Source organism: Pipra filicauda, unplaced genomic scaffold, assembly GCF_003945595.2.
Source record: "Pipra filicauda isolate LSUMZ 115617 unplaced genomic scaffold, ASM394559v2 scaffold207_size1410395_pilon, whole genome shotgun sequence".
Lineage (NCBI taxonomy): Eukaryota > Metazoa > Chordata > Aves > Passeriformes > Pipridae > Pipra > Pipra filicauda.
In genome coordinates this window covers 521,743-539,059 of record NW_024104318.1, presented here as the reverse complement: position 1 = coordinate 539,059, position 17,317 = coordinate 521,743, and the positions used below count along the sequence as shown (strand labels likewise).

The 17,317-nt window shown below is 41.0% G+C and overlaps 1 protein-coding gene across 45 annotated transcripts in view; it reads right to left on the bottom strand.

Moving 5' to 3' along the window:
• Nucleotides 1-15,303, bottom strand: part of KCNMA1 (potassium calcium-activated channel subfamily M alpha 1) — a 480,406-nt gene extending 465,103 nt beyond the window's left edge. For 25 of the 45 annotated variants that reach the window (XM_027723988.2, XM_027723989.2, XM_039380914.1 and 22 more), the window contains exon 1: nt 14,411-15,059. In XM_027723988.2, coding sequence (XP_027579789.1) covers nt 14,411-14,725 — 315 coding nt within the window. In that variant the 5' untranslated portion in view covers nt 14,726-15,059. Of the gene's footprint in view, nt 1-14,410; nt 15,061-15,140 lie in introns of those variants that run through there. The other 20 variants (XM_027723993.2, XM_027724002.2, XM_027724003.2 and 17 more) reach the window with 3 other exon arrangements.
• Nucleotides 15,304-17,317: the final 2,014 nt, after the last annotated feature.

Sequence of the window (17,317 nt, the reverse complement as noted above, 5' to 3'; positions counted from 1 at the left end):
AAAAAAAGGTGAAACCTAAACAGCATGAAATAAAAGAACAGAGGATGCTTAAAAAGAATTTATAGATGAGGATGGAATTTGACTTAAAGGTAGGTAATAAGATGGATTTATTTTTTTTAAGCTGGATAAAGATCTAGCTACTAAGCTCCTAAGTTCACAAAAAGCTCTATGGCCTACTTTCTCCACTTGTTTTAAAGTCATGCCAAAAGGCCCAGGCACCTGCCCTGATGAAGTACATTTCCTCAGAGACTGCACATTAGCAGTCTTCCCTCAGACACGTGCCCCATAACATAGGCAATGACACAGAAATCATGTCTAACTGGTGCCATAATAAAATTAGACTGTGTGCTAAGGAGCCCTGCCAAACTGCAAACCCCGTGCTGGGAACAGACACCGTCCGTTAATCTCTTCATTGCCGCTTCTTTTCTAATCTAATTCACTTCTTCACTGCATTTATACTGTTTACCTTTTCATGCCTCCCAAATCAGGTAATACAATTCAATTTTAACAGTCATTTTTACATTCCTAATCCCAGTGATGCAATCACTACATTGCAAGTATTGCTGAGAACTTAAACAAGGTAATTTTGGCAACAAAAAAGTCTGCATAGAGATTTTGTATTCTTCTTACACAAACAAATTTGGAGGCAAAATTAAGTTGGCACCATACCTTTCACAATTTTTATTTTGCATAACAGCTTTCTAAATTTTAAACAGGTATACATTTTTTCTGAAACTGTAACTTTATTTCATTTGTTTCAAAGAATTTCAAGCCATTTATTTTCAAACAGATCCATATAGGGAATAGTATATTTCTCACAGGATGGATTAAATGCATTTGTGTTTTATTAATAATGAAGAAAAATATTTAGCTTTTTAGCAATGCAACAGAAGCAAGCATTTCAAACTACCCCCTTAACCCTCTTAAAAACAAGACTACACAAAAAGTAAATAGCCTAACACCAAGATTAGTCTTCTGATAGTGATGTGTCACAGAGAACTTTACATGTTATATGATGCACTATATGTTTACTCTGGCTCAGATTCTTTCACCTGTTCTCCCCTGGCATTGCTAGCACTACCAGATGGATCCATTTTAGATTTAATTAATTTACCCCGTCTCCTAGGATTTCGAAGAAGTAAAGCACAGACAAGAGCCCTGGTTCTTGCCTTTCTTGGAAACAGAAAAAGAGTCTAGACACAGAGAGATTTTCCTTTTAAGAACAGAATAAAACATTCACAAATAAATATCTCAGGAGAACACGTGCTGTTCAAAGAAGCTAAAAATAGTAAAATCAACAAGCATATGTTTAACTGGGAACCTTCCTAGATCCTAAAAGTAACATTATTCTTTAAATCCAGTTGTGGATATGAGAACTCAAAAACTGTGGGCGGTTTTTTTTTGCTGTTGTTCTGGGTTTTTTCAATGGCAATTAAGCAAGCATATTCCAAGTGTCTGCATATAAAGTGAATACCATACACTGCATATTGAACTAGACAGATTCCCTCCTTCTTGTCATCAGCCTTCATTCCCTCCACAATGTTATTTTTCTCTTCTTAAAAATTCCTCAACACACTAAAGCTAAAATTTCATCCCACCTAAAATATTTTTATTATTCCTCTTAGTCTCTGCTTACGTAAAAAATAAATCTTCATGAGAACTTTGCATGGCACAGCAAGTTGTAACCACTCGTAGCTCTTGAAAAACAGTAACTGCTCTAAAGGACTCACAAAATGTATTCCCATCATTAATTTAAAAAAATTGGGTGAGTGGATGCACATTAATTAAATCATCTGCTTATCTTGATCACTGAGTTGCTTTATATGGATTGGGGCAAATCAGTTCTTTGACAGTCCTCCTCTCCTGGCTTTCTCCTTATTGTCTGCTTTCACATCATAAGATGCATGAGGCAGTGGATCACCCCTTTGTCAAAGCTGGTAATAGGATCTAGCATAACTGAGCCAGTAAAGTCATGTGGCCTCAGAATACTACAGTAGAAAAATAGTTCAAATGGATCTTTTAAGATGCTAAGTCCAATTTTGAATAAACAATGCTCCTTATATAGAATGGAACATTTTAAAGCAATATCCTAGAGCTCTAGTAATGAATTTTCCCACTTGCAGATAACGTTACAAAAACCACAGACCTTTCAGCCCTGTAAATGGAACTTAAATGATCCAGAAGCACTGAAACACAGTACAGGAACTAATTTTAATTCAAATATATCAACACAAAACACAAACCAGCCTACATCACTTATAAGTGATGCCAATTCTCAACGGTCTGTTTCCATAACTGGTACACTGCATTCCTCCTGATATTGAAACATTTCCACAAAGTTTTAGCCCCAAGTGTCACACAACTGAAAAAGAATCTCAGGTTTTCACCTTCAGAAATCTGGTGAGACACTTAGCATTAACTCAAGATTATGTAAGCTAATCAAAAGCCTGAGGCCAGAAGACAAAGAGAAACAACCCATAATTAAATTCTGTAGACCATGATTATTTTTTAAATACTTTACATAAATGTAGCATTTGCAACCAGACCTGCAATGAATTAAACTACTTTTTATATTTAAAATAATTGATTTTTAAGGGTTTGGGTTTGTTTAAGGAAACAGTGATCTAATACTTTGACTTGATGGTCTTATAAATTACTAGAAAGCAGCCCAAACAAACCCAAATAAGCTGACAGTGTAAAACCAGACATCCAGGAATCAACATCAATATAATATGAGGTGAAGAATCCCCTACTTTCAGTGATATTAATTGTCAAAACACTGCTATGGTCCTGAGACACATACTTTGTTCTGAGATTAGGTGAAGTGTCATTTCTATCAGCTCTCAGAGCACCTTCTCATTCCCCTATAACCATTAAGGCCATCCATTTTAAGTCATGGGCATTATGTATTTCCTATAGGAGTTATACAATACCCTACTTTTACATACCATTTAAAATCCAAAGATTATTTTACAAATCAACAAAAACTACACTCTTGTACTCACTGCTGAAAGCAAACCATTCCCAGGACCAAAACTATTTGTCCCAAGGAGAAGACAATTCAAGCTGAGAAATACAGTTTTAAAAACAATCTGCACTTAAAACAATTCCTCTGCTTTTTGTTCATGAACATTTTTCACTGAGCTAGGAGAACACAAATACACATGAGACACAACCTCAGGAAGCCTGTTTATATTGCCAGAAGCTTTTATAGAACTTTTACCCTTAATTTAAGCTACTGTTACCTTTCTCTCCACTTCTAATAAATGTTTTGGAAATAAAACTCAAGTTCTCAGCCACAGGATAAGCAGTCTGGGCACCAAGCTCTATCATCTATTATCTCAGATTAGATCAAACAGGCAGCTTCTTTAAAAAACCTCTCACAAACCCATTTTCTTTCCCCTCAGCCAGGACAAGTTATAATACCTTTATCCATTTTGATTTCATACACTTGCCAAAGTTCCCAGAAGATCAATAAAATAAAAAAAAAAAAAGAGGTCATTTTGGAATAGTTATACTGAAATTAATCAATATTTCTGACACAGCCCAACACCTGTGACAGTTTAAGGGATTAAGATGTCATCCAGTGCCTCAGCCTTACCATCGTCTTTGCCATCCCATCCTCAGCAGCCAGCCTGCCCAAGGAACTTTCCATGGCCAGCACAGCTGGACCACCAACAGAAAGTCCACAAGCATAAACATAATGCTGAAGTGATAGTTCCAGCATAATAAAAGAAAGAGCTCTCTGAGAGACCAGTTGTGAGCAGCTGTACAGACACTGTACACTGATTAAAAAAAGAACAGTAAACCCAGAAGCTTACCAAAAAGCTCATCTGGGCTTTTCCCTAAAAACACAGCTAACTTTACCTTGATAAGGAGCAAAACACAATAAGAGAAAAAAAAGTTCTACAGTTGCTGCACTTCAGCATTTATACCCTCACTAATCCAGCCCAGCTGTGGGGACTGAAGGCCCATGAATAGGTGGAGCAGGTCAGGTGTGCTCCTGGAGCTCATCTTCCTACATAGTTTCACCTGAAAGGAATCCACCTAACGATGCTGGGAAAGCTAGAGTTTACTTTCAAAAGTCATCCAGCTAAATGCTAAAATCAACAAAGCCATATCCACCAAAGGACATAACGAAATTAATATTTAGCATGCAAATAATGAAACAATCTCTCCTTTAAAACTTTTCTGCATTCAACTTTTACCTAGGAAATCCTTTTTGCTCAGTAAAAAGGCCTTAAAACACATAGAATGGGTTAGGATCTGGAGCTACAACTACCTGCCAGTCAATGCAGCTCAGGTACCTCACAGCAAGTCTCTTTGGAGACTTTAAACTTTGGATTTATTAGCACTGTCAAACCGTCACCTCAGGATAGTAAGCCCAGTCTTAGAAGACTAAATAAAAATACTGCACTGCCTCAAAACATTTAAGTTGCTCTAATGCATTAAATTCGTGTTTAAAAAAGTTTCAAGTGACATCACTTAGGTTCAACAGGCATTAGGTCAAATCAGGTATGATTTACATCACCTGCACTTTATACCAACTCATAAAGTAGATGCAAACACTGCAAAATGTGGCTTAGACACCTTCACAGAAATAATCATGCAACCAGATGCTCTAAATCAAATTTCTATTCCCATATACTCAAGAGCACACAGGAGCAGCACAGTTAAATGCTGGATGACAGTGTGGAGCACTATCCATCACCCAGTCACCTCCAACACACACACCCACACTCCTCATATCAACTCACTATGTCATTGACCCTCCTCTCAGCCAGACTCAGCAACGCCCTGGTAGATCACTAATGACGGATTTTAACAATTAGTAACTCAGCAGGTTTACTCTTTTACTGCACCTGATGCAAGTCTGGAGTCCCTTCTGCAGTACCCTTAAGCTGTTGCAGGCAGAAACGTTAGCTATTTCAAAACTGAATATTCTATTTCTTTGTGTGTAAAAATCAAACAGACATGCTTATGAAATTCTTGGTTTGCTTTTTTGTTTAAAAAAAAAAAACAAGCAAACATTTCACCCTAGGGGTTGAACTATTTTTCACTTCTACAAGTCATGACTATACATTCTCTCATTCAACGACTCTTTAATAAGACAGGAAAGTTTCTAAACACAGTTTCTGTACATTTAGTTGTAAGGATACATTTTATTTTTGTACACAGTTGGCATAGGAGCCAATAGATTAAGATCTATTCATTTTAAATCATTACTATTTCTCACTTCAAAGAACATAAATCCAAAGACAAAAAATCGCATGGACAGCCAATAAAGACAAAAGTTTATATACAGCTTTATTAAAGCAACTGCAGCCATAGAAATAACATGTTCTGATTACCCTCCTAATTTCCAAATGGGAGCATGAAAAAATTATTTTAATTTAATTTTTATTACAGTTATTTCTAAGAGCAATCAGCTCAAAATAAATATTTTTTATTATGGGGTATGTATCAACCTCTTAGGCAAAAGAAAAAGAAAATTAGAGTATTACGTGTTAGTGCAAGAGACACTATTGCTTTATAGAGCTTTAAAACCATGAGTAACTTTAAAAACACTTGAGTATCTGCTCCTATGTTTATATAAGCCAGGGTCCTAGATAAACCCAACTCAAGACTAGACTATGATGAGTAAGTTCAACATTAAAAAAAAAAGATATCTGGATTTTAGCCATTATGTCCATTGACAAACATCTAAATAAAGAAAAAGCTTTTCAAGAACAATAATACCTCTTTCTGAAAATGATCTGAAATTGTCTTTGACTGAAATAAATTCAGATTAAGACCTTATTCAGATCTTAAATATAAATTTTGATGTCTAAATGGCTATTTTGTGCAAGTGACACAGATCCTCCATATTAACCTAAACAACTGGCATGTCAGTTTTCTTTTAAAATTATAAATAACCTTAAATAACAAACGTAATGCCACAATCAGGAAAAGCAAATGCTCTTTTTTCTACTCCCAGAATCACATAGAATCATTCAGGTGGCAACACAAAGATACCAAGGTTTTCCTATAGTACATATCATGTACGTTAACATTAAAATTTTATCCCATCATACAGGCAGAGTCAAAGCTCCACGCGTTGGACAGCATTTTCCACTTTAAGTAAATAAATATTTTATTATATCCTAGGGTCACATTCCAGCAAAGAAACCAAAATTATTTTTGCAAATATCAAAATTGTGAAGTTTTTAATGTTGTTTTCTTTTAGGAACAACAGATCTATAATATGAATTCTGCTCTTCTGACTCACGAAAAGACAACACCAGAAGTTACACACATAAGGCAGTGTCAGTGGAGGAAAACCAGCATTTAGTCAGGTAAAATTTTGTATGGTCTTAAACCAAAAACCAGACCAATAAAGGGTGAAAGAAAAGAAGTGCTTTATAGCTGAGGGCCTTAAGTGATATGAAAATAATGCAAACATAAAACCAGTAGTCCCCTGTTTCTGATGCTGAAGGAATCAGAAGCCTTTGGATATAAGTGTACTGGGAATAGAAGAAAACTAATACAAAGTGGAAGAACTTCCCATACAACAAAACCAATGTATCAGAAGTGTATAATCAAAGCATTAAAAATATTTTCTCATGGGGGAAAATGTTTGCACCGCATATAGACAGACCCTGCAGTAGTTTCCCCTAACTAAGCTGTTCTTGTGACTAAAAGGAAAAGGACTAAGGAGGGGTGTTTCCTTCAGCCCTTAAAACCCAAGTAGAGTTTATCAGCTTCTTTATGAAACAATATAATATGATAACCTAGAAAATGTAAGAACATCACACAACTTCTGCCGGTTGATCAGCAAATTCGCTTTCAAAAAAGGGAAGTCAAATCATTAGTAACCAAAGGATTCACCACATCTGAAGGCACCTGAAGTGCTCTACATCAATTATGACCATTATAGGTCACAGAAGCCACAAACTCATTTCAAGTAATTTCTGTCCAGCAGAATATCTGTTCATAATCATAACTAAAAGATACTTACACAAAGAATCATTCTAATACATTTCCCTTTATTTTTGTAATACTAAAGTCACCATTTGAAAATAGCTTTTTTAAAAAAGATATCTGTAATAATGTTTCCCCATAATTAAAACAGGAAATTAATCCAATACCAGCAGTTCTAGAGTTAATCTAATTAATAATATTAGTAATAATAATAACAAATTAAAACTGAGCTACCCTTTTAGTATAACAAAAAAAGAGCTAAACCATTACATAAAAATGTAAAACATACCATGAAAAATGAATGAAATATAACAAGAAAGGAAATGCCAAAATATTTAGTCAGCATTTGTTTGGACAAAGGGAAACAAAACCATATTATTAATTTATTTCCTGTTATATAAAGAGCAATGAAAAAGCAACTTGTATTTAATAGTTACAGTGACAAGCCACTCAGTTGTTGTGTGATGATACAGTTGTTGATGAGGTTATGGTGCTCCTCCTAACTCTTCTGGCCTGGTGATGAGATTTGGGGTGATGAGATTTTTTCTCCACTATATGTTAGCTGTTCTGATATTTAAATCAGGTAGTGAAGCTCAGGACCTGCAAAGGGATTTCCAGGACTCAGGGCTGCAGCAGCACATGCGCCTGTCCTGCAGGTGACCCATGGGGCAAGGGACCTGCACCAGTTCCACTAAATATGCACTTACTGCAGTTCTAAAAAAAGAGCCAATATTTACCATTGCACACCAGCTTGCAGGAGAGATGCCATGATAACACTCAAGTTTTGATTTCCAAGGGGAGCCTGGCAGAAGGTGTGATTCTTGACTGCAATGGAAACACACCTCGTGTGATTTTTAAATATTATGTTTCTAATGTTGATATCTCAGATATAATGGCCACAAGCCAAGTAAATACACCTCACTACAATAAAAGCAAAATGCTTTTAAAAGCTTAAAATGTTAACATAAGAATAATTAAAAAAACAAAAATCTGATTCATCTAGAACACTGTGAACATCTAGGCCTGAGTCCAAAGCCATTGAAGTTAGTAGGACTGCCTCCCTCTGTTTCAACAGACTTTGGATAACACTCTTGTTTCTGTAACTCTCAGACAAATACAAGCAATATATCATCTCAAAGCAAACTAAACTCAACACATTTCAGTGGCAGCACATTCATTTAAACAGAACCATGCATACTATATATGGAAATGAAGTGTTCCTCTCAAAGATGCAAACCTGATGTATTCTCAGGCTATAAATACCATCGGAATTCAAAATGGGCCCTCCCTGACCAATATATCTCTGACAGGCATGGAAGATAGGTATCTTTCTTTTTCATTTTTTTCATGCAGCTATACTATTGTTAAAAGTGCTAACTTCTGCTGCATTTCCACCCTCCACTGTCACCCAAGGTGACCTATGTGCCACGGACAGAGTGCACACACTTACAAACCATGAGGTCTTATTTGGAATTGGCGTATTTGGCTCTGTGTAAAGTTCATATAAACGCCAGTCTGGTCTTGTGATCTACCAGACTTCTGCACTCACTTCCCAGTCAGGCATTGTACTCCTGCAAGGAGTAGCGAGTTGGACTCAGTGATCCTTATGGCTCCCATCCAACTTAAGATATTCTATGATTCTAAGCCTTCAGCCATGTAGCAGCATATGAACGCATTACAGAAACACAGCTTTTTATGAGAGCTGTTTAAAGTGTAGTTCCTTTCCTTCTGTCACTAAAATCATATGTGGAGGAGAAAAATATTTTTTAACCATTAACACCCACATATAATGTTTCAGCAATCTTGCCCTTAGAAAACCTCCACAAGCTGTATTCACTGTGCCCTTCTTAGACTTCTGACAATTCAATAATTTTCATACATGTAAAGTACATAATTTTATACAGTGTGACTATGTATGTTTAGTAGAACCAAAGGGATACCCTGTTCCCTAATTTTATCTGGTGTTATTTATGTTTACATCTCCCCAGAGATTTTTGCTGCCCTACAGCCTCACGCTACAGAATGCCTTGCTGCTGCTGAACTGCAGCCTGAGCCTGCTGAGGAATTATCACCAGCCAATCCTGAAATTCACATAAACTTTTGTCACATGGAGTTGGATTCCACAGAATAGCAGAGCCAATCTTAGAAGGAGCATTGACTACTGCTCTGTATTTTGCCTGCTGACTAGAGATTACTGCTTCTTTTTAGGATTTGTCTGAAGAAGGACACTCAATGACTAAGATTCACAAGCCGCTTTCTTGCAACAGTACAGGACACACAAGGACCACCATTGCTTTTTTTAATTATAATCATTAGATCCTGTCCCTGCAGAGATTATACTTAGAACTAGTGCTGTCTAAATTTTCAGTCTTTCTGTCTCGGGGGCTATAAACTGCCCTCATTCTGCATTCAGAAATCCCACCGCATCAAAACTGGGTACATAGATCATTATTACTTAAAAGCTTTCTGTTTGCTATTATAGGCATTTCTTCTATTGAGCTAAACTGGAAAAAAATGTGAAATCTAATAGTTTTCAACCAGCATTTACAGATTTGCAAACTTGTGAGAGTTGCATATTCTTTTTGAATGCAGATTTTCTCCTTAAATGTATGTGTTGCAAAGCCTTGAAAATAAGTATGACGCTGTACCCAAATAACATTTAGGTAGAGAATGTTTGTTTTACAGCTTAAATCCTTGTCTATACCTTTTCTTTTCTGCACGCATAACCAATTTTAGCATGTGTTTATAAAATGTGAAATCCATTATGAGCTCCAGAGAGCCAAAAGTATCTTCCTTTTCACAGCATGGAAAACAACAGCGTACACCTCTCCATATTGGTGCCTTTTTTCACTTGTAGAAACAGCATCTGCAAAAAGCTGCAACTACCTTTTCTCTCAGAACTTGACCTCTCCACCATGGCCATCTCTCGACTGGCAACCTGTCCGGGGGGACTCGCGCAGAATAATTGTGCACAGACCACCTGATAGCCATGAGACAGGGATGACTGAGCCAGGCTGTGCATGTGACTAACAAGCAAAATGCATTACAGTCCACTGCTAATCCCTTGAGCCTTCCAGTTGTTCATCATACGCTGCTGCTCGGAACATCTTCAAGAGAGTCAAGGTGAGGTTTCCACGTGCAGATCTAAACGAATGGATCCCCTGTATTACATGTCCACATGTGTCTTCCAGGGTACTCTCCTGCTTTTCTCAATATGTCATGCCTCAAATTTGTTTATTTATTTGGAGAGGATGTTTATGTGGGTACTCCTTGGAAATCACCAACCTAGTATATACGAGAGCCAGCTTGGTATGACTGCTGCCTCTTTTAAGGAAAACTTTAATTTTTCCATTTACAAATTTTCTCAGGCTTTGGAGTTCTGGGTTATTTTTTTTAACTTTTCAAAGAAGACTTCTGCAAATATTGTATTTCCAGTAAAAACAGAATTTTTCTATGCAAAACAAATGAGAACGTTGCTTGGTTTCTACTGACCAGATCTGTATAATTTATTAGATTTCAAAAATATGTAGACCAATGTCAAAGAAAATTATTATAGCTTGTAAATTCAGGCTAACAACTGCTATCCATAATCATAACATAATTTCATTTTATATGTGTACAAGTCCTGGGCTGTGGGGAAGGAAAGCTCTTCAAAACACTGAAAGCATTGCAGTAAGGATACACTGTACCTGCTAGAGCCTCGATGACATAAGGTCCATAAGAGGTATCACTCACTGGGGAACCAAGGGGCAGTGATAAAGGGTCTGGTATCACACTCTTCAGAAGGGTACAAATCCCACTTCATTCTGCACTGGCCAGCTCCAGGAGCCCCAAACTTGTGCTCTCGCATTCCACTGCTCGCTCTTCCTGCTTTAGAGTTTGTTCAAAGCCAAAATATGGTATCAGATAATGTCAGTAGAAAATGCCCTTCAAGAGCATAGAAAATGCAGAGGGAGATCCATATAATCAAAAGAACTACAGACTGTATAATAAACATTTAGCCTCTATGTCTACTGGGTATGTCACCGTGCATATTTATTTTATTTTTCTGCTACTGCCAGAAACAAGAGCAACTAACGGTATTAGAGAAAAGCCCAATGAAGTTCAATCTCACATTCTACTTTTCATACACAAACAGAAATGAGTTGGTCAAGGGATAAAGAAAAAACAACGACAAGACAAGTTCTTTAACAATATCTAGGCATCACTAAAAATGTAGATGCAAACACTGAGGAGAAAAACAGCCTTTGTTAAGTCTTTGCCATTGGACTGTAGCTAATTTTGAAAAATTGCATCTAAAATTATATAACATATTAAATAAAGGAATACAAGAGCTTCAATTGTAATGACTGACATATTACATGAAACACTGACAACGCAGGTCAAGATTTACATTTTTTTTGACAGTTTTTTTAAAATGTCAACTCACAAAGCAAGTGTGGAGCACAAAAGTCCTAAAACCTCAGCAATCATTTTTAGTACATGATTAAGAGTAATGTTCTATTCATATACAATTACATAAATTAGACATGGAACTTTAAGAGGAAATGTTGATCATTCTGTTAGCAGTTTGCATATCCTTGACTTACAGCATCTTGATTTTCCTATCTCCAAGAAAAAATCGTATTGAAATTTCATACCAGAAATTGTTAAACTGTTTATATCATGTTTTTAAATTTCAACCTTAAATTGAATGAGTTAAAGAGGGAAAAACAACACAACAAACCACATCCTAGACACTTCTATGTAGTCATTAAAAAGTGTTACATAATAAAGTCAAGTTGACAATCACTGACAAATCCATGGAATACAATGTTAAGCTTAAAATATAGCAGAGAGAAAAAAATGAAACTTTTTGCAATTCCTTGCAATAACACATGGACATGAGTGTTAGCACAGTAACTCTGAATTATTCACATATATATGTGAATTATTCAATAAGAAGACACAAAAAGTAGACATGAGAAAGATTCCTTTTGGTTCTCTCACTGGGACTGCTTTTTATGTAGCTCATGAGACGATGCTGGATAACTCAACTCCACTGCAACCTGTGGAGCAGAAGAAGAGGCAGCACAGGGAAGGAAAGGTCCTAATATGCAGAAAACTTCTTCAATCCCACAGTAGGAGGAGCTACTTCTTCTAAAATTGCTTTTGCTAGCAGGTCCAATAGAGTCGACATAGCATATGTAAGAATTCACATTTTTCACCGGCAGCCTCGGCAGCCTTTCCCAAGTCACCATGCAGCACAAAGCATGTGCTTGATAAAAGCAAAGTTTAAGACATTTCCAGCTGTTACTTCAGTTACCCTTTACACCCTAAATACTAGAAAAGTGTTTTGCAATAACTAGTTACTTCTTGCATACAGAGAATTCCCTCCAATTCCCCATTTTATCACGTAATGAATGCAGGATCAGCCCTTGAAAGTTCTTCTTCACCAGAGTCTTGGAAACCCTTACAAGTGGAACAAATAGGATCTAAAAAGAGACATATATCTCCCCCTACCTGCAGAGTCCTTTATCCTCCCGCCCCAGGGAATGACGTTCAGAGAACTACTTGAGGTCTCAAAAATGAAATAAACTCAAGTCTTACAACCTGACACAGCAATAGTATGTGAAAGTATTCAGACTGGAAGTGTTGGAACCCCTCGATGATGCCTGTTACTTACCAAACTGACACATTTAGACTAAGAGGTTTTAAAGACAATTGCGATATGCCTTTCTATACCAGTTAAGAAATCACTGATTGCTTTAACTGTTCTCCCACTAATGAATTATCTGATCAAAAATACCCACTAAGACACAACATGAAAGAAGTCTGTGTACAAGTCTGTAACTTTTCATTCTCTCAAGGAAAGAAGCATGAGGTAATAACTTGAAGAATTTTCTTTTTCATCCAGACCCCTGATAGCCCCTGTAGATTTGTCTCATTCCATGGAGAAGAAAATGCTAAATACTCAAAAAAACCAAAGGTAAGTCTTAACTACTCACCCTTTCTTGAAAACTGCCTTTTACTGTTGTAGGAACTGGTATCTTATTATCACAAATTCATTACAGCTGTGTCATCATACCTGGCTGACATCTCTCTAAGAAAGTTCAGGTTTGGTTTGAAATGAAATAAAAATTGCCAATGGAGAAGTAGTACTGCCTGGTAGGATTCCTGATGCTTAAGGTTGACTTAAAAGCTTTTATTGCTTAACTCTAGCAACCACTCCTTCCATACATAGGCCAAGTTCACTGTAATAGTTTAACTTCCAACTGGAATGTGGAGGTTCATTTAGGCAATCCAAACTACACAACAAACAAGTACCTTAACTTCTCAGGCTCTAACTTTGTTTCTGGTTTCCCCTAAATGCTGGACCCTTCGTACAGCAGGGTTATGTGCTGTATCAAGTGTGTTTAGGGGGGAGGGGACAGGAGAAAAGGGGAGACAGCTCACTGTATGTCAAAGCAAGCCAGCAACCTAGCAACCATATATTAAAAGGTGTGTGTGTTTTTGTGGGTGTCTGTGTGCCAGGAATAACTGAAGCAGATATTATTCCGTTTGTAATTCAAAAAATGTGAAAAGGGAAGGGGAGAAACTCCAGCTGCCGGTCTATTTTGGGGTCTGTCAAAATCCACTTTCACAATACAGAGTCTTAACACTTTCTATCCCATTTGTTTTAATCAAAAACTAAAGTGTGGACCCGAGCAAGTCTTAGCTTTGGTTTGAAAAGAGACCCTTCAAAGCAGGAGCTGAACTTCCTTCACATACCATGCTTTCTTCCAGCTGGGAATATATAAAAATCGAAGAGGCAGTCAGGTTGCCTCAAAGACTTCACACTTAGGTTAAGAGAATACTGATCTAGTGTGTTATGAATGTACTGAATACCTCTAGATAGCCACGTTTAATTTAACAAACAGAAGCATCAAAGATTGTCAGCTAGCTTTAAAAATATTTACTTGAGTGGCAAAATTGAAAAGGTAAATTTCTCAAAGTTTCTCATTCCACAAGGGAACTGAGAATTCAGATCAGCAAAGGCAAGCTCCTACCCCGCCATCATATGCGGTCCCGGGGGTGCAAATAAACTTCTGATCCACACCGTACCACTACATCAGCATGTGCCTCACTGAGAGTGAGGGAACACCAGGTGCAACTTTCGTGCCACCAGATGAAAACGAATGAGTCCCTATGTGGAACAGAATGGGGGGAACAGGGACACGCCTCAGGACTGCACCCAGCACCTCACACCCTCCAGCCACACTCCCCACGGCTCCCAACAGCCCATGGCAACCGTACCACAAGAGCAGACAGCACACTGCCATCCAACGATAGCCCTTCGGCGTCCACTCCAGTGCCACCTCGCCTAGGTGTCCTGGTCTACAAGGCTGGGCTCCTACTACTACTCCTCCTCACCAACAGCACCGCACCAAACCATCACCGGCAGCAGAAGGGGAAAGGGAGGGGGAGTTACCTTGTTTTTGACCCCGCAGTGGCAGCAGACAGTCCACAGGTACTTGAGGGTCCTCCACAGCAGGATGATAAATAGTCCCCCAAAGAAAGTAACCATGGATGAGGCGAGGAAAGCCCACCACATGCGCTGTCCGCGGCTATCGCAGGGCACCTCCATGGTCACCGGGATGATGAGCGCATCCATCTTGGGCACATTGACGGGGGAGGAGGACGAGTCTGTGTTGAGATTGTTGGCGTTGATATTGTTACTCATTCTAATGCCGCCGCCGCCGCCGCTGCCGCCCGGGTAGGAGCCGCCGCCGCTGCCATTTGCCATAGCTAACAGCGAGCCGGGCGCGCAGGGGCTTCCGAGAGCTCCTCCCGCCGCCAGCGCCCCCCAAAAAACCCATCACCAGCCATATTGCTGCTGCTGCCGCCGCCGCTGCTCAGCGGGAAACGGATAAGAAGAGTAATAAAAAATAAAAAGCCCCCAATCAAAACAAACAAACAAAACAAAACAAAGAAAAAAAAAAAAAAGAGCAGGTGAAGAAAAGCGACCGCACAATTCCCGGGTCCCTCTCGGGAGCCGTCAGCCGGTGAATTCCGAGCGTCCTCGTTGTACGGTGAAAATAATGTTTAAAAAATTAAAAATAATAATAAAAATATAGTCTCCTCCTCAGATTCCCACCCCTTCCTTCTCCCGCATACACAGCCCCCACCCCGCCCACCCCAAAAAAATCATCCACCACCACCACAAACTGATGCCTCGGAGCGTCTCTCCAAGATACCCAGCGCTGCGACCCCGCTGCCCTCAGCGGGGATCCCTCACTCAGCCTCCGCGGCGGATCCTCCCGGAGGTGGTCTGTTATTATTGTTATTAGTCTTTAACTTGTTATTAGCGATACTCAGTCCCCCCCGCGCACCCTCCTCCTCCTCCTCTTCCAAGTCCAGCCCCTTCCTCTCCTCTTCCCCCCTCGGTGCCGGTAGCAGCCTCCTGTGGCTCCTAATTCATCCTCCGCTGGCCCATCTGTGCGTGCGCTGCCGCCGCCTCCTCGCCCATCCTTCGGGAGCTCTCTCCAGGGCCCGGCTGTCGCTCAGGCTGTTGCTCCCACACGCGCAGCGGCGCCGCCGGCTCCCGCCCCTCCCTATCGGCCGCCGGGGGACGCGACGGCCCCGCTCCTGCAGCCGCGGCCCCTCCGGGGGCGCATCCACGGCCCCGCGGGGCGGGGGTGCCGGGCCGGCCGGGGGTGCCGCGCTGCCGCTGCCGCCGCGGGTGGGGGGCGCCGGCTCAGGCGGGCTCCCGGCGCCCCATGGGCAGCGCCCGCCGCGCTCCCCGCCCCGCGGCCGCTCGGTCCCGCTCCCGGGGCCGCCGAGGCGCCGAGCGACCGCTCCGGAGGACGGCGAGGCGGGAGCGGTGGGGGCTGTGTGTCGCCGAGGCGCTTCACAGGTGGCGGCGAGGCGGTGCCCGGCCGCGCCGGGGAGCTGCCGGTCCAACAAGTCCCGCCGGCCCCGGCGCGTCCATCGCCGCCGCGCTCTCCGCGCTCTCCGCAGCCGCGGTGGGGCGGGGGCAGGCGGCGGCGGCCCCCCCGCGCCGGCCGTGCGCGGGGCCGGTTCGGAGGATGTCATGACGCAGCGGCCAACGCACGGCGCTGTCACGGCCCCGGCCCCCGCCGGGCCCCCGCGCGCATCTCCCGCATCCCATCTCCCGCATCCCTCCCCCGCTGCGATGGGCGAGCGCGGGGACCCCTCCGCAGCCCGGCCGGAACGGCGCCTTCGGGGCCGGGGCTGCAGCCGCGGGGCAGGGAAAGGGAGCAGGGGGGACAGGGGGGCGCGCTCGGGGCCCGCGGGAGGAGGTTGAGCTGCAGCAGCAGGTGCCCGGGGATGCGCACGGCGGGGGAGGGAGGGGGGCTGGCATGGAAACGCGGTAAGGGAGCGTGAAATAAACATCGGGGAACCGTGGCGTGGGGGTTTTTTCCGCTAAAAGCATTCGTGGATTATCTTTAATTGACACGGGGAAGTACTGCGAACGCGCTCCGCAAACGCAAACCGTAAATTGCCGCGCATCCCAAGAACATTCCTGAAATTAACCCTTAGAAATATAAATAGCAATTTAAAATTACACGCTTGGGGAGGGAGGGGAGAGGGCAAGCCAGCAAGAAAATCTGACTAGTTGTCTCCTACCTTATTTTCGGATTCACGTTGAAAAGCAGAGGAATTTATATGTCTGTAGATGTATTTATTTATATATAAATCAAAATCTCCATTTGGCACATGGTCTGCTCACTGAGTACAAAGTATTATGCAGATCCTCTTGACAGCTTTCCAAGGGTAAAATACAGCAGCCTTTGTGTGCGTGACATTCCCCCATCTTATCTAGTCGCTACACCAGCAGAGAGCCACCATTATGAAATAGTAATCTCTTAACCTTTACTACTAGTAGTTTCTGTTTCTGCATCTATCTGGGGTTTGTTTTTGTTTCTACTTAAGTGATGGTAATGAGTTTTTATAACTTCCCAAAGCTTTTTATGGGGCTCTCTAGCCCTCTCACCCTCAATTTTCTCGTGCAATAACACCACCATTTGTCTAGCTCCATGAGTTTATCATAATGTCTCACTCCAGTCTGTTCCTTCAAGAGAAGGCCTCCTTTTTCAAGAGGCGTTTAATAGAGGCCTCTGAATAGAGAAAGATAATAATATAGAGGTGTATACAAGTGAGAAATATACTATATTGCTCTGTCCTGGAGGAAAACAGATAGTCAGCTGAAGATTTCTAGATGCAGAAAACAAGTCAGATTGAAAAGAAACTGCATGTCACAGCAGCCACATGCAACCCCAGACTGCACTGCCACAGCAGTGCCCCCCTCACATGTCTTTTCATTACCAACCCTCTCCACAGCTAGAAAGCCACCTGGGCCACAAAGTAGTGTTCT